General features: G+C 42.6%; 3 protein-coding genes across 4 annotated transcripts; all 3 read left to right on the top strand.

Annotated features, from left to right (window-relative positions):
• The first annotated feature begins 92 nt into the window (after positions 1–92).
• Positions 93–1,028, top strand: LOC104899365 (uncharacterized). The gene has a single exon (XM_057391190.1). It carries the CDS (start codon positions 93–95, stop codon positions 1,026–1,028), a length of 936 nt encoding a protein of 311 aa, XP_057247173.1.
• A 276-nt stretch (positions 1,029–1,304) lies between these two features.
• On the top strand, positions 1,305–1,739 carry LOC130589697 (uncharacterized). Its single transcript, XM_057391189.1, has one exon. The coding sequence runs from the start codon at positions 1,305–1,307 to the stop codon at positions 1,737–1,739; it is 435 nt and encodes a 144-aa protein (XP_057247172.1).
• An 11,465-nt stretch (positions 1,740–13,204) lies between these two features.
• Positions 13,205–17,170, top strand: LOC104900590 (hypothetical protein). 2 transcript variants are annotated; one of them, XM_048634391.2, is made up of 3 exons: positions 13,205–14,677; positions 15,536–16,606; positions 16,858–17,170. In XM_048634391.2, the coding sequence occupies exons 1-2, from the start codon at positions 13,570–13,572 to the stop codon at positions 16,588–16,590; spliced, it is 2,163 nt and encodes a 720-aa protein (XP_048490348.1). In that variant the 5' UTR covers positions 13,205–13,569; the 3' UTR covers positions 16,591–16,606; positions 16,858–17,170. The 2 variants fall into 2 exon arrangements, with proteins under 2 accessions (XP_048490348.1, XP_010686352.2); XM_010688050.4 differs by having other exon boundaries at positions 13,211–14,677; positions 16,871–17,170.
• The last annotated feature ends 469 nt before the right edge of the window (positions 17,171–17,639 follow it).

The following is a 17,639-nucleotide window of genomic DNA, read 5'->3' as shown; positions in this document are numbered from 1 at the left end:
AGTAACTATTCGGCTGGGGGTCACCTCTTGATCAAGCCTAAGCTTTCCCCTTCACTCTGGAGATATTGAATCATCCTATGACACGAATCAAGATGCCGTCCTCTAAGTATGATGGCACATCAGATCCCGACGATCACGTCGCGGCTTACGAAGGACACATGTTCCTCTACACTCAAGTCGATGCCATATGGTGTAAAGTCTTTCCCTCAACCTTGACTGGGATAGCTCAGACATGGTTCAAAAGTCTCAAGCCAGGTAGCGTCTCTAGCTTCTCTTTGCTGTCATCCATGTTCAGTACCCACTTTGTAAGCAATAGGCGTCGCGAACGCACCACTGGGGAATTGCTGTCAGTGAAACAAGGAGAAAATGAAAGTCTGAGAGACTACATTGGCCGTTTTAACGTTGAGGCAGTTTCCATACCTCGTCTGCAGCAAGACGTGGCCGTCTTGGCCTTAATGACTGGGCTCAAGGAGGGATCACCCTTCAGGAATTATCTGGGCCGGAAGTCGTACACAACCCTGGGTCCCGTCCTTGGCAAGGCCAATGACTATATAAGAGGGGAGGAATTTGATAAAGCTGTAGGCAAGAAGGATGATAAGAAGAAGGAGAAGGCTCGCGAGGCAGACCGGGGCCGAGAGGAGAGAAAGCAGGAGTCAAATATGGTCAAAACGTGGCCGAAGGAGAGCCGTAATGACCGAGACAGGGAGAGCGAAAGGTATGACCGCGATCGCAGGGATCGTGAAAAGAATGGCCGGGAAGGAGGTGAACGCAAGGAGAGGTTCGATGCATATACCCAACTTACCACTTCTAGAAGCCAAATTTTTCTGATGAATAAGGATAGCGATAAATGGCAGCGTCCGAAACCGATGTTCCATAAGAATCGTGATAAAAGCAAATGGTGTGATTTCCATGGGGATCACGGCCACATAACTGAGGAGTGCCGGCACTTAAAAGATAACCTGGAGGATTTGATAAGAAGAGGTTATTTCAGTCAGTACAAGGCCCAAACTGGAGAAGGGATCTTGTGAAGCCCGTGACTCGAGCTGTTCAGTCCCGGCTCGGCGAGATTCACGTTATTAGTGGGGGTCCCATCCATGGGGGAAGTGTTAATGGTGCCAAGGCAAGTTTGAAGGAATTTCGACATCAGGTCAACTTCAATGCCAGTTTGCCCTGGAAGAATCAGCCGGCAATGCCGGCCATGTCGTTTACCCTGGAGGATGCGAAGCATGTGGTATATCCTCATGATGATCCGCTGGTAGTGACCCTAAAAGTCTCAAACTGTCTGGTACAAGAGATTTTGGTGGATGGAGGAAGCTCCGCGAAATTCTGTACTTATCAACGTTCGAAAAGCTCATGTTGGGCGAGAGTACTTGAAGCCGGTCCGATATCCTGTCATTGGATTCACAGGGGCATCAGTGGTGCCAGAAGGGTTAATCTCACTCCCAGTGCGTGTTGGGGAAGATGAGTCAGCCAGAGACGTCATGACTGAGTTTCTGGTAGTGGATGTTCCGGGAGCATACAATGCAATCATTGGACGTCCGTTCATTCACGACATTCAAGGTGTCGTCTCAACTTACCACCTAACCATGTTGTATGTTTCCAATGACGGATCCACATCAAGATTGAAGGGCAATCAGGAGATGGCAAGATCATGCTATTTAACAACATTAAAGCACCAGCAAGAAGGTTCCCGGTCGAAAACCCAGATCCCCCCTCAAGAAAGCAAAGGAGGGCTATGAGAAGAACTCAGGTAGAGAAGAATGACAGTAACGAAGAAGAGGAGTACTCATTGTCCGGAAGGTAAAGAGGTGCCGCTAGAAGAGTTGGAGTCTCGGCCAGAGGATGAGCCGAGGCCACAACCTGATGGGGAAACAAAACAAGAAGTTTTGGCAGATGATCCTGCTCGGTCGGTCGCGGTCGGATGGACATGGACCCGGAGGTCCGGGTAAATTGGTAACTCTCCTGAGAGAAAATGCTGACATATTTGCTTTCTCAGCAGACGAGATGCCGGGAATAGACCCGGCCGTGATGGTTCATCGATTAAACGTCGACAGCACAGTCCGACCGGTAAAGCAAAAGAAGAGAGCCTTCTCAGCCGAAAAAAATAAGGCCATCAAAGAAGAAGTAGAAAAGCTGATAGCGGCTGATTTTATCGAGCCTTGTGACTACCCTGAATGGCTGGCAAATGTAGTCATGGTGAAGAAGGCCAACGGCCAGTGGCGTATGTGCGTGGATTTCACAAACTTGAATAGGGCATGCCCTAAGGACTGCTATCCTCTGCCAAGAATAGATCAGCTAGTGGATTCTACTAGCGGACATGCACTACTGAGTTTCATGGACGCCTTCTCAGGGTATCATCAAATAAGCTTGTTGAAGGAGGACCGCAAGAAAACGGCATTCATCACAGATGGAGGTGTTTACAATTATAAGGCAATGCCTTTCGGCCTGAGAAACGCTGGGGCAACGTACCAGAAGTTAGTGGACAAGGTGTTTGCGGCTCAGAAAGGGCGTAATATAGAAGTGTACGTGGACGACTCTATTGTCAAAAGTAAGACGGACCGAGAGCATCTGACGGACCTGGAAGAAACATTCAAAACATTGAGAAAATACAGCATGAAATTGAACCCAAAGAAGTGCGTCTTTGGAGTAAGAGCAGGAAAATTTCTTGGATTTATGGTGAGCAAAAGAGGCATTGATGCGAACCCAGACAAGGTTCAGGCAATTTTAAGCCTTCCGGAGCCCAGAGGTGTCAAGGACATCCAGAGATTAACGGGCAGGATGGCCGCTTTGACGAGATTCATATCGAAGTCGGCTGATAAGGCCCTTCCGTTTTTCGCGTTGCTAAGGGGGAATAAAAATTCGAATGGGGAGAAGAGCAGAGCAAAGCTTTCTCGGCCGTCAAGGAGCACCTTGCAAAGCTGCCAACAATAACAAGGCCAGAGGCAGGAGACACATTGCAGTTATACGTCTCGGCCTCCCCCAAAACGGTAGCGGCAGTGCTGATAACAGAAAGGGAAAAACAGCAGCATCCAATATACTTCGTCAGCCATATCCTTAACGGCCCAGAAAGCCGGTATCAGCAGATAGAGAAAATGGCACTGGCGGTTATTGTAGCGGCTCGGAAATTAAGGCCCTATTTTGACTGTCATCCAATTCAGGTGTTAACAGATCAGCCGTTGGAAAAACTCTGCAAAAGATGGACACCTCTGGGCGCCTATTGAAATGGGCCATTGAATTGTCGGAGTATGATATTCAGTATAAGCCGCGAACGGCCATAAAAGCACAAGCACTGGCGGATTTCATGACGGAGGCTTACGAAGAGGCAGAGATAAAAGAAAAGGAATCATGGCTGCTGGAGGTGGACGGATCTTCGGCGCGAGCGGAGCTGGGGCCGGTATTGTGATAACCAGCCCAGAAGGAAACACCTTCGAGTACGCCATCAAATTCGCTTTCCCAGCCTCAATAATGAGTCGGAGTATGAAGCAGCCATTGCTGGCTTGAGAATGTGCATTGCAGCAGGAGCTAAAAGCGTCCTCTTAAAACAGATTCACAGTTGGTTAGCAGTCAGCTTAAAGGAGAATTTGAAGTCCGAGAGCCCAACATGGTTAAGTATGTGGAAAAAGCCAAGGAAATAATAGCACAGCTTGAGCAGTTCGAAGTAGAAGCGATTCCAAGGGCTGAGAACATGAAGGCGGACTCCCTATCTAAGTTAGCTAGCTCAGACTCATTCCAGGTGGAAGGATGGTCACGGTGACATCCTCAAGGAAAAAAGCATTGCCAAGAAAGTGGCCATGATATACAGCATTGACCAGCAAGGGGAATGGTTTACAGAGCTAGTGAGGTACAAGCAAACAGGAATGCTCCCGGCAGATCCCACAGGCCGCAAAAAATTGCAGAAGCAAGCAAGTTGGTACGTGATATATCAGAATGAGTTGTACAAAAAATCATTTAGCCTGCCACTGTTAAAATGCGCAACATCTGCTGAGGCCGTGAAGATAATGGAAGAAATTCACGAGGGTGTCTGTGGAACCACATTGGAGGTAAAGCATGGCTTTAAAGGCACTCAGGGCTGGATTCTACTGGCCCAGCATGTTGTCCGATGCGCAAGGCTATGTGAAAAGATGTGATAAGTGCCAGAAGTTTGCACCGGTGATAAAAGGCCCGCCAATGACTTACAGCCCATTCTGTGTCCGATACCATTCGCTCAGTGGGGAATGGATATTCTGGGACCGTTCACAACCGCGACGGGAGGAAGGCGTTCTTGATTGTGGGCATTGATTACTTCACAAAGTGGATCGAAGCGGAGCCGACAGCGAAGATAAAGGCCAACCAAGTAAAAAAGTTCATCTGGCAGAACATTATGACTAGGTTTGGCATCCCGGCCGCGATCGTATTCGACCACGGAGTCCAATTTGACTGTAGGCCCATTCAGTCTTTTCTCTCGGACTTCCGCGTGAAGTTTGCATATTCCGCAGTGTGCCATCCTCAGAGTAACGGTCAGGCAGAGGCCGCCAACAAGCAAATTCTGAACGCCTTAAAAAAGAAGCTCGATGAGTTTAAGGGAAAATGGGCCGAGATGGTACCGGCTGTTCTATGGGCAAATAGGACAACTGAGAAAGAAGCGACGGGGGAAAGCCCTTTCAAGCTAACATTTGGCGCAGAAGCAGTGCTGCCAGTAGAAGTAGGCTTGCCCACCTATCGGATAAACATCAGGCCCTGGAAAGGAATGATCAGGCACTGAAAGAGGATTTGGATTTCTTGCCTGAGATAAGGTTAAAAGCGGAATTGAGATCAGCAGTACAAGGACCGAATCCGTAAAGCCTATAACAAGAAGGTCTTGGAGAGACCGTTAGCTGAAGGCGAGCTAGTTCTGCGAAGGACAGCCGCCACGGAAAAGCTCACACAGAGGGTAAAGCTAATGCCAATTGGGAAGGCCCATATATCATAGCTCGAAAGATAGGTCCGGGATCCTTCATTCTCAAAGGAATGGATGGGAAAGAGCTGAAGAACTGCTGGAATGCTGACGTCCTTAAGAATATTATGTATAATTCAAAGAAATGTAATGGGCCAGGAGCCTTTGATGGCATTATACATAAATAAAACTCCGTTAGCGTTCCGACATTCTGTTTATGTTTGCTCATCATTATCCATATTTTCGCTAAGTAAAAGATTGTTACAAATGTTAACAGCCATATAACAGGCTAAGTAATCATATCAGCCGCATAATAGGCTAGGTAGGGTTAATAGCCATATGACAGGCTAAGCACATATATCAGCCATATGACAGGCTATGTAAACATTAGCGGCCATATAACAGGCAAAATAAACGCTAAATAGCCATATGACAGGCTAAGTAAACATTAGCGGCCATATAACAGGCAAAATAAACGCTAAATGGCCATATAACAGGCGACATAAACATTAGGCCATATAACAGGCAAAATATGCGCTAAGTGCCATATAACAGGCAACGTAAGCATTGGCGGCCACATAACAGGCAGAATCGCTAATGGCCATATAACAGGCAACATAAACATTAGCGACCAAATGACAGGCCAACAGTTACTGGAAAACAGAAAAATTAAATAGAAATATGGCTAACATAGAGCAACGGGCACAAAAGCTTCGGATTAAATAAGAGAAGAATGTGTATCAAAGGAAAATCATAAATTACTGGCTTGGCGGCCAACTACAAACAAAATTAGTCAGCCACTCAAAAAAGGCATTTATGGATCCAGTAACAAAAGTCAAAAATTAGTTTACATGCCATTCAAAGGCTGACAATCTAAACTATTACAAACTATTGGACGCTATTGAGGAGGTTGAAGATGACCGCCAAAGTCTTCATGAAGGAGGCGCATCATCTTCAGCAGTAGGCAAAATGTTGGCAATAACCTCCTCGGAGCAGATATAGGGCTCTCCGCTAAGGGTTGCCTGTGAACACCCTCGCCAAAGGCGATTTCCATCTGCTCCCAATCAAAGCTTGGATGGGATGGCAGACACACCTCTTAGCGGCCACCCAGCCCCGTCATATCGCTCGCCGAGAAGGCCAATGAACTCCTCAGACCTCTTGAAGTCCGCCACAGCAACTTGATGAGCTTCAGCAGCAGCTTCCTTCACAGCGTCTCCTTCTCATCCTGGGACGCTTTGAGAGCATTCCAAGTTGGAATTCTTCAGCCGCAGGTCCTCGAGCTCCTTGGCTTTCAAGCGTAGCTCCCCAGCTCCTTGTCAGCCTCAGCCTTAGCCTTCTTCTCAGATTCCAGGCTGGCCTCCAATTGAGAGATCTGAGCAGAAAGGCCAACCTTGTCGGCCTCCAAACCTTGGATGGTTCCACCAGCGCTCTCAGCCAGACGCTGGTACTCCAAGTATTGAGCTATAAGCTCAACAGCAGATTCCCGGCCTAAAAAGCACAGCACAGAAAAAGATAAAAAAAAAAAAAAAAAAAAAAAAAAAAGAGAAGAAGACGAGAACAGAAGTAAAAGAAAATACATGTACTTACCACGACAAGGTCGTGAGCTAATTGAGCAGCAGGCGCCACCAACTTATCGGCTGGACGGTCAAAGGGCAGTTGGAGTCCTTTCAGAAGACGATACCCTAATTACCGCCATTGGCAGGGATGTCAGCAAAAATGGACTCATCCTCCCTCACATCCAGAACCGGTCTGAAAGCTCGGCCGGCAACAGAAGGAGGATGAGAAAGGGCAGCCTTGACAGAGGCGCAAAGAGGGACGATGTTAGTCTCAATCCACTCTTGCGCCCGACAAAAGATTCCCGGACCAAGGTCCGAGAGGAAGGTTGGCCTGCTGAGCATCTCGTACACCCTTTGGCGGGTAGAGCAGCTAGAACCAACGGCAGCATCTTTGCTGCGAGCTAAGGAGTCCGAATATTGCTGATCTCCCGGGGCCGGCTCTCGTACAGGCGAAAGAGAGAGCCCCTGATTGTCATTCACGGCCAAGTCCGTAGAGTTAACTTCTACAGACTGGCGCTTGTTAGGGGCATCAATCTCAGGCTCTCGCGGACGCCGACGAGAGGTACTACCGCCACCCCTGTTTATGGGGACCTGGATGGCGGAGCGAGAAGGAGTCGACTCCCCGCGGCCAGGGCCGCGACCCTGAGTCCTCCCAGCACGACGGGCCGTCCTCCCAGCCCGATTTCCGCGACCGGGATTCCTATCAGTTCCCCGAGGGCCGCCAGTGAGCCCGTGGATAGTGTCGTAGTCAATAAGAGGCTCGTCAGGATTCGGGGCCATGGGTTGTAACTTGTCGTCCAAACCCAATTCCTCTAAGTCCAAGCTGACGTCCCCTGAAAGCAAATCATACAGAGCAGTCAGAACGGCAAGAAAAGTTAGGGCATAAACAAAAAATAAAAAAGATATATAAGAATCATGTCGGACCAGAAGTCACTTTACCCACCTTCTGGATGAGTCCGGCACAGGAAGACAGCGGACAAAGGCTCATTCCCAAGGATGTATTTGGCGTGAGGAAGCCAAACACGGGGAATCCTCGTCTCACCCTCATCCCCCTCAAGGACCACGTCCACAGAATCAAAATATTCGAAGGCCTTCAACTCGGCCTCCGTCAACTCATACTTAGTAACGTCCTCCATCCTGGGAAAAGGTTTGGTGAAGTGGCGGCGAAGAGGAAAATTGTCCGGAACCTTCAGCCAGTAAAAGGCTCCCTGCCACTTTTAAGCCCACTCATTTTTGGGTAGACCGTCATCTTGTCTGCGGCCGTCATCAGAGACCACCAGCCCTTCTCGGCGGAGCCGTTCTTTCTCAGCCAGTGCAACCGCCGGAATAAATTCAAAGTCTCGGGAAAGCCATTATAACGGCAAACCCAAACATAAGCGACTATATTCCTAACGGCCAAAGGCGTTAGCTGGGCAAGGCAGACATTGAAAGCTTGGATGATTTTAGCTAGTACCGGGTCCAAGGGAAACCGCAGTCCATACTCTAGGTGATGAGCATACACGGCAACATGACCGGGAGGACAGTCTATCACTTTACTCCCCTCGGCCGGGACCACTAGGTTGTACTCAGCAGGAAAGCCGTACAATTTCTTAGCAACCTCGCAATAATTCAGCTCTAAGGCCGCCAACCGCCAATTCTTGCATATAACGGTCTTCTTTGGGCCGTCACTATAGTCTACTGGCAACCATTTCCCTGAGTGAAGAACATCTGTCCGGGCCGGGATCACCTCAGGCCGCGGAGAGGAAGGCATAGCAGAACTCTCTCCAACGTCAAATTGACTGGGACGGGATTCAGGGTCACGGCCAGAGAGGAAGGAGCATCATGTTCCATGCTGGCAATAGAGTCGCTATCAGAACCTAAATTGACAACAGGAGGATGAGAGGGATGAGAAGGAGTTGGATCTCGGGCAAGACGGTCGAAAACGCTGGGATCGGTCACGACCCCGGCATCAGCTAGGCTCTCAAGCCAGGCATGCTCTCTCAGAGGTTGAACATCCAACCCAGGGACGGCATCAGGGGGAGGGTGCCTAAGTGTCCTACGGGCCAGAATTTGATGTCTCAATTCCTTAAGTGTTTGATTATCCCCACTCATCCTAGCGGTCAAAAACTGGGTGGTCAAATTGGCCAATTCGGGAGAGGAACGGTCATTTAAAAACTTAGACCTAAGTTCTTTTTCCCGGTCAGAAGTAAGAGGAAGGTCAGCCAAGAGGCGAGTCCTCCCATCTGGGGGGCTAGAATCGGATGAGCTGGACCCACCATGAAGAGAAGGAGAAGAGGGTTCACTCTCAGTCATCAAGTTAGTTCCTAAAGAATTCTGACTATCTGACTGGTCCGACATGATTTCAAGAAAGAAAAATAAAAACAAAAAATGAAGAGAAAAACTAAAGGATAGAAAAAGAGGGTACCTGAACAAGGGACAGACCGAAAGATAAGAACCTCGACAAAGAAAAACGTCCCAGGAAACGGTTCTCTAGCAAAAGCTCGCCGGAGAAAATGTCGCAACAATGTCGATAGAATCCCCCGAGAATAAACCCAGAAAACGGAGCCAAAAAGTGACCTTTTTTCGGAGAGTGTGAAGAGAACAAAGAAAAGTAGCAGGATTTGGTAATTTCGAGGCGAAAGAAGCAACCTAGCACCGAGAAACAGCGAGTTCAAAGTTCGCAAGAAAATGGAGAAAAACCAGAGAAAAGTCTGAAGGAAGGAGAAGGAGTTGAGTAAAAGTAGAAAGAAAAAAGGAATTTCGCTTTTAAATACCGAAATAAAGGGCTTGGATTGAAACCGTATCAACTGCCTCTGCGGATGCATGACAAGTGTCGCTCGCGCAGTACACCCTAAAGTCCAAAAAGGAAAAAACGAGCGGGATTCCAGAGTTTAGTAATGATTGCACTTTTTCAAAAACCAACGACTCACCCCAGGTTGACACGTGGAAACAAGAAAAAGGCCAATTAATAGGGGAACCTTAAGTCATCCACGTCACCAAAATAGAACATCCATGACGGTCGCGACCGTCAAAGATGCTGGGGGGCTAGTTGTATGGGTGTAACCCAAATTTGCTAGCGGACATTGTATATTGGCCGAGAGCAAATCAAGGTGACGTGGGCTCACAAAAGGAGTGACCACTCCAAATTCGTCATCTTTTGTCTCCATGCTGAGACCGCCGTCACGGCCAAGGAAAACGACAAAGTAAAGGGAATCTTCCCTCTGACAAGATCAATCACAACAGTACAAGTGTCACAAGATTACACGCCCTGTCAGGTGAATAGTACGCCTATAAATAGCCATCTAGTACTATTCCTGCAGGTACATTCTCTCATACTAAAAATAGCATATATCTCTCTCTAAGCTCTCTCTCTCTCTCTAGAATCCTCTTGAGTAATTAGCTGACTTGAGCGTCGGAGGGGGTTTCCTCGAAACACCCCCGAGGGTAGCTCACGTTTGTTACTGTCGCAGAATCCCTCACGGACATCCATTTACTGTCGGACAACTCTCAAAGAGTCCGGCACCGTTTTCGATACCGAAACAAATCGTTTGGAATGTTCACTAAAATCACTGCACTTCCTTTTGATCCTTCATGAGTTGGCTTTTCCTCGATTAATTCCTATCGAGGTTTCTCTTGCTGCTTAATCTTTTAATGGTTTCGAGTTTAAAGATTTAATGCTTGATTTTCATGTACCGGCATCTCCAGGATTTGATGATTTTCGGCTAGACTTGTGATCCTAAGGTGGTTCTCGGCATTAGTAGCCTGAACCTTTTAGTGCTAATTTCTAAGGCGGCTGTCTTTGGAAGAGGTTAGCCATAGATGATTAAACGACCCTGGACCAGAGCTTTACTAACAAGGTCTAGGCAAGGAGAAGGATAAGAGTATCACCTTCCTAGTGAGAAGTCGAGCTCAGAACCTTCAAATCACAAATTAAAATCCTTACCACTAGGTTAAAACTAAGCTTGATTAAAAGTATACTCACAATACTGGGGCTCAAGATGATATTGGATGCCAACATTTGGGAATACATGATTAGGGACACAGTAATGGGATCACCATCTATAAGCATTTCACCCGTCATGGTTGAGAAGAAATGCGAAAAGAAAGGAAGGAGGAGCTTGATTTTGCTTGGCTTGTTTCTCCTGTTGAGTGAAAGCAAGTTTCGAGCTGCTTCGTCTGGACTGAAAACTTTGCCGATTGCTATCTCACTTGGCAAGATTTGAACCCCATATATCCTTAGGATCTGATTTATGTAAGTACTCTTAAAGTCCTATCAAGTGAGTAAAATCTTGCTTTTTTTGTTTTAAGGAAAAAGGAAAACTTAATTAAACCACTAAGCATACAAATACTTGAAATTGTGTCTGAGTTCAATAATTGGGGAAATTTGTGCAGCATGAAACAAAAAGCAGATTGCCACTTAAGTGACAGAAGATCATGATTCTTTTTTTTTGAAAGGAAAGAATCCCATGATTTCCTTCTTTTACGATCCAAAAAGAGGAATGCCATAAGACTTTGAAGAACACCATTACCCAAATACATTACACTTTTAGAAAAGTTAGCAATATCTTTTTTAGTCTTTACCTTTTGCTTAATCATCAATTATCATCTGTTTTTAGTTAAATTGGTTAATCAATAATTTTCTTTTCTTGCCTCCCCCTTTATATAATTGTTGTTTAGTTTATTAATTAAAATATAAAATTTGCTGTTTATGGTTTTTTTTGTCAATTCTCCCCTAATTATTTTTTAGTTCAAACTAGTAGTTCATTTCTATCATGCCCATGCATCACATATGGATTAAACTTTTTCACCATAACTTGATTTTTTTTTTTTGACTATGTCCCTTGTTTACATATTTTCTCTTGAAACACCTTCAAATTCAGGGCCCTTATCTGATAAAATTTAATCTTTTGAGAGTTTTTTTTTTTAAAAAAATATACTTTACTAAACTAATGAAGGTTAATACTCGACTGCTCGTTCATGGTACATTAAGTCAGAGGCGGTGATGAACCACTAGATTTTGAGCGACTGCATAGGATCCAAACAGTAGTAGCCCTCAAGTTGTGTTTAGTTCTATTATTTGCAAAACATACCAATATTAAGTCTTTGGTATCACTTTTGTTAGGAAACACCGTCAATTCTAACAAACTTAAATTGACAAGGGACGAATTTATGCGTTGCTATAGTGGTCTCAATATCAAAGATGTGATTTGTGAATTGCTTTATAAATATATTGTAAGGACTTACTAATAATTACACACATCTGTCGGTTATTCATCCACAATGGAGGACAAACTTTCTGATTATAGGGACCATAAATTTACCTTTCACATAGCATTATAGCATTTAGCAACATAAGGTTGACAGGCTTTTTACTTAATTTCATACCCTTTAATTGAACCATTGAATTTGGAGGAGCGTATGACAAAAATTGGAAGATGTGATTTTTTTACAAAACAGAGGCTCCACTTGGGCCCCCATCCCCTGCTCACTGGTCCACCACTTATGCCGACCATCTCCTTCAGCCTTCTCATATGTCTTCACCATATCAATACTAGTACTTCATACACGAGTTAAAAGTAGATAAGTTCTTTTCTTCTTTGAGAAGGGAGTGGTATATGGTTTTTTCGGGTTTTAGAGAACGATTAAACGCAGTGATATAAATGAGATTCAATCTTTAATTTTGGGTACGGTTTAATAATTCAATTCATAAGACTTTACTGACTAAATTAGATGTTAGCTGCATTTACGTTAAAGTTGATCAAAAATAAGTTTCTAGGAAAACTTTACTAAATGTCATTTGGTGTTGGGCTCATTTTATTTTTTCCCTTCTATTGTCATCTATCTAACTGTAATTTTGCACCAAAAAAAATTAACTGTCCCATGTATGTGTTTTTTGTTTATTATTATTTTTCCAAAAAAATCGCTCTAAAACAAAGAATCTATTTAACTTGTAGACTTGTAGTGCTTTATGTGCTTTTTAGTGTCCAAAGTAATCATAAGAATCATAATTAGCTCATTTCTAAAGGCTAATCAACCATGCATTGTTTTGGCTATTATTCATGTCCCTTTCTGAGGTTGTTTTATATAATAGTGATATGTGAATAGTAGCATATTACAGGGGCAATTTGTATAGTTTTGGTCAAAGTTATGGACATTTTAGAAATTTCTCAAAAAAATAAGGAGGGTTTTGGATGATATTTTTCTATTTTTTTCCTCCATAAATATAATATTCATTATTCACATATCACCGTAATAATTTATTAGCTTATTTTTTGATACTTCATATTTCTAATCGAATAGTGAACATGAATGTAAAAACATAATTACTTTCTCGTATTATTCTAATCTGTCAAATATAAAAACATTTTTTTTGGGAACCTTGTAAAAACACAGGTAAAAAAAATAAAATAGCTAATTAGCATGAGAAACAGGTAATAGTGTTTGGTCAAAGACCACTAATACCCACCATCACATTATTTACCTCCCCACTTAGGGCCGGTTCTCTCCAGCTTATTTTTAGTTCAGTTCAATTCAGTTAAGTTTAATTCATTTCAGTTCAGTTCAACTCAACTCTGGACAATACTTTTACTCTCACATGTCACTATGAATTTCAGTTCAGTTCAATTTAATTAACTTCAGTTCAATTCAATTTAGTTCAGTTAAGTTCAATTCAGTTCAATTATTTTACGCCGAAAAAAAAAGCCCTTAGCCATCATTCTGAAAGTACTCCAAAGTGAAAGATGAAAGGTACCTCAATAGTCCAATACCAGAACTTTAATGTCAGCAGATACAAAATTTAATGGAAGAAAAAGAAAGACACCAACATAAAGTACCCTTCCATAGTCCCCACACACACTAAAACTCCATTTTATAAAGGTTTGTATCACGCTCCTTGTTCAAAATTGACACCTAATAATTTTATGCATAGCAGTTGAAATCAGGACAAAAAGGCCACCCACTGAAAAACCAACTAAATTTCCTTGGCAAAAAACCATCTAATCTCTTAACTTGTTAGAAATGCAAGAAAACACAAAGCTTATTATGCTTCCCTTTCTTTGAATGAATTTCCTTCCTCTTACAAAAGTGTAAGAAAATCCCACACTTTTTTTCATCTCTTTGAAGATGGTGCAAAGAAAGGTGGAATTCAATAAAAATGAGCTTGATGTTCAAGCTCATAGCCTCAAAACAGAGAAGAAACAAACTATCATCAAACCTTCCCTTCAAAAACATGAAGGCAAGAGCAAAGGAGCTGATTTGAAGGTCATCAAGATGAAGAAATCTCGGCCTACGAAACGTTCTAACGTCGAGATTAGCCTTAACTCGTCACCAGAGATTCACAAACCTTCCTTAGTCACACCAATAAACACACCAAGCCCCAAGAAGCCATCATCATATATGTCGTCTTCGTCTCCGAATTATATGAAGAGTACAAGCAGTTCTGAGGCGAGAAAAGAGAAAACAACTCCTACTAAATTAAGCAACACAAAGATATCTAGTTTAAAAAAGATGAGGACCTTAATAAAGGCTCCTAGTTTTAAACACACAAGATCAGCAGGAGCCTATAAAAAAGTAGTTGTACAAAGAGCTACTTGCTCATCAACCCTGAAAGATTCAAAGTTTCCTACATACCTTAAACTCAAACCTGGGGGAACTGAAGCTGAAGGTAACTCAGTTTTTAAGGTCTGTCCTTACAACTATTGTTCTCTTAACGGTCATCACCATGTCTCTGCACCTCCCTTGAAGCGATTCTTATCTTCGAAACGAAGGCTGATGAAGACTCTGAAAGATAAACCAGAAGTTTCAGAGGGAGACATTTTCATTGAAGTCTATGTCCCACATACAGAGGTTGAGTCTGAGGATAGTGTTGATCATACTGGTGACAGTAATGTATTGTCAGGCATAAGATTCAGACTTGAAGATGAAGATTATGCAGCAACTCCTGTTCGAAGACAGACATCAGTTGACAGCGAGTTTTTTGGTGAAAATTCGGACATGGAGTGGGAAGAGGGGCAAAGTGTTGCCACCAATTTCGAATCATGTGACATTTTTGTTGAGACAGATTGCAGTAAGGAGGAAGAGAAAGCAGGTTATGAGTTGGATAAGAGCGTTAGCGAGTATTCGGAGTTTGTAGCTGCTGATGAATATTCACCATATTGTCAGGATGAAATTGTGGAGTGCCTGCATTTCACTGATACTGATTCTTTGCCAGATAGTGAGTTCACTGAAACAGGTATCCTCACTATATTATTGTTCATTATATTTTGCTAAGGTCATAGTTAAGGTACTAATTTCACTACTTTGTTAAAGATAATTAATATGGAACATGAAGACACTACATCTAGAATCTAGGTGTACTGTAAAATGAAGTTTACATATACGAGTTTTTGGTAGCATGACTAGCATCTGCCTTGCTCAGGTTTAACTATATAGTAAATAGTTTGTGGAGAAAATATATAGAAATAACTTCAAAGTAAAATTTCTGTACAGAAAACATGGCCAATTAGCCAGATTGATAATAAACTTAATATACCTTTGCCACATTGGTAATTTTTATTGGCGATGGCGACAAAATAATATCAATATAAACATAGACGACATATATATGCAGCTATGTGTGTTAAGTAGTGATGTGTGCTTTTTCCCCCTCCTTTGCAGCTATGTTCTACTGTGGCGAAGGTATGTTAACTACATAGTAATTTTGTGAAAGAAAAACCTAGGATCGTTGAATCCTGACTACATCACTGTTGTGCTCAGTCGCTCATTTACAACAAAAATATTTATGCGGAGAAAATATGAAGTTACACATAAAAATCAATCTAACAAGACTTCAAATGACCATATTTTTGTTATATTATTTGTGACAATCAACGATCATGATCTTGGAGCTAAAATCGAGATATTCAATTGGCGAATATTAAATAAAATCAGGAGGACTATCAAACAATTATGTAGGATTGATTAGAGTGGCGGCGGATCCCCACTTGGGATAGTGTGTTAAGTAGTGATTAGATCAATTATCCACAAAATTTTTGTTTGATACCATAAATAATTGCATCCTGATTATGACATGTATTGACATCTAATGCAGGTGAAAAGCACATGGAAGAGCTAGTTATGGTCACAGATGATATGAATATATCTCAGCCAAATAATGAGAGAGCTGAGGATTTTCACCTGGCTGATAAAGCAACAGTCCATGCAGGACAGCTAGATAAGTCCAATGATTTCCAAGCCAGAAATCTGCCTGATTTCCCCGTAGAAATTACATTAACAGTAAATGAAGAACCTGACTCTTACCAGGTTGAAACTGATGATGATGAATCAGATATCGGAAACTACACAGTACGAGAAATCAGAGAAGAAGATGCTACTGAATTCATGGAAGAAAGTGAGCCAAGTGAGGAATCAAAACTACCAATTACTGATAATTTAGAAGCTTTTATTACAAAGGAAGAAATTTGTATGGTGGATAATGATGATCAAGCTGCAACTGATGAGGCCGGATCTGGGAAGGAAGATGCAAGCTATTGTAATACTGATGATGGGAATTTCTTTCTAGTGAAAGGCGGCGATAACTGTGTCAGCAAAAGATCAGTAAACTCTGAGGAAAAAAATGAATTGAGAAAGGTAAAACTTCATATAGATGAACATGATATTGCTGAAGTGAAATCAGGAATACACAAGACAGAAGAATCAGATGCAGTATCTGTTATCAGAAACAGTATGCAAGATGCCAGGAATCTGAGTTCCAACACAGGAGAATCTGATGCCAAAATGGAACTCCTGGACAGCTGCAACAAACTAAAGAGATTGTCGCGATGCAGGAAAGCACATGAAGATGTTGAGGAAGCGAGAGAATTCAACCCACGAGGTCCAAACTTTCTAACAGTTGAACTAGAACCAGAAGCAGAGAAGGTGGATCTGAGGCACCAAGAGATGGACGAGAGGAGAAATACAGAGGAGTGGATGCTCGACTATGCACTGCAGAAGACAGTCAACCAACTTGCTCCAGCTCGAAAAAAGAAAGTGGCATTACTGGTTGAAGCTTTTGAATCAGTTCTACCGATCCCAAAGTATGAAAACCACATCAGAAGACATTCAACAGGTTTCGCTCGTGCAAGCCCTATTCAAGCTTGCAGCTAAGTTTCTCTTAAGGAAGGTAATTATAGAACCACCTACTTTAATATAATCCTATGTTACTCAGACACACGCATGTAGTCGTGTTGGTTCCAAGTGCCTGACTTGGCATAATTTATGAAAAATTTCAATGTCATTGCTTCAATGAAGTGCCAAAGTGTTCGTAACCATGTGGTAGTGTCAAGGATCCAACACGATACTTAGACGATCAGAGTAGCTTATCTTTGATCGCTCTTTTTTTTGTTATGATGCGTATGGTTTACCAGCTACTAGTTTTGTAATGCAGATTGATAATTGATAGTAAGGACATGAAGTTTACAAGTGATCTTACTATGCCGAAAGATGGCAAGGAGATGCCGCTTGTAAGTTATCATCCAGCTAAAGAATGTACTGAACATGAGTTGCTGCTCAGATGATCAGAATTTCAAATTAGAACTCTTTGTGTATTATACATTATGTATTGACTTTGTAATCCACTCTCATTACATTTACTGCAAACCTTTTGATGGGAGTAAGAAATTGAAGTTTGTGATCGTACAACTTAAGTTGTGATGGATTTGTGAGAAAGAAGTTTTTCCCTCTCTGATTTATGGCCTTGTTCTGCATTTGTGTGGACTTTGCTTTTTATTATTCTTCATTGTGAACAGTTATGGTTATTTATGATACGTGCTACTTCAATCACACAAACTAAAGGAGTAAGGACATGAACAATTCATAAGTCTTCGTTAGGATGTTCGGACAAAGTTGTCATATATCCTGAAAATGTATAGTTTTGGTTTGTCATTGAATTTTCCAAGACATTTGAACTTCTTTTAAGTGTTCAAGAGTAAGAGAAGTAAGAGATTCTAAGTCCAAATTCCTAACGACTATCAATCTAGCAAGCAATTTCAAGCAATAAACAACGAATGAAAAGAAGGCAATGAAGAGACAAAAACAATTTTTTTCATAAGTCATAATAGTGCTGCCAATTTTGAATTATTCTCAATACAAAATCATCGAATTTTAAATAGCAATTCCATTTATTTCTTCTGTTTCAAGGTCAAATTTTGAAAATT

Source organism: Beta vulgaris, chromosome 8 (genome assembly GCF_026745355.1).
Source record: "Beta vulgaris subsp. vulgaris cultivar EL10 chromosome 8, EL10.2, whole genome shotgun sequence".
NCBI classification, from domain to species: Eukaryota; Viridiplantae; Streptophyta; class Magnoliopsida; order Caryophyllales; family Amaranthaceae; genus Beta; species Beta vulgaris.
Note: the sequence above shows the minus strand (reverse complement) of the source record. Positions and strands in the feature narration are given on the sequence as shown.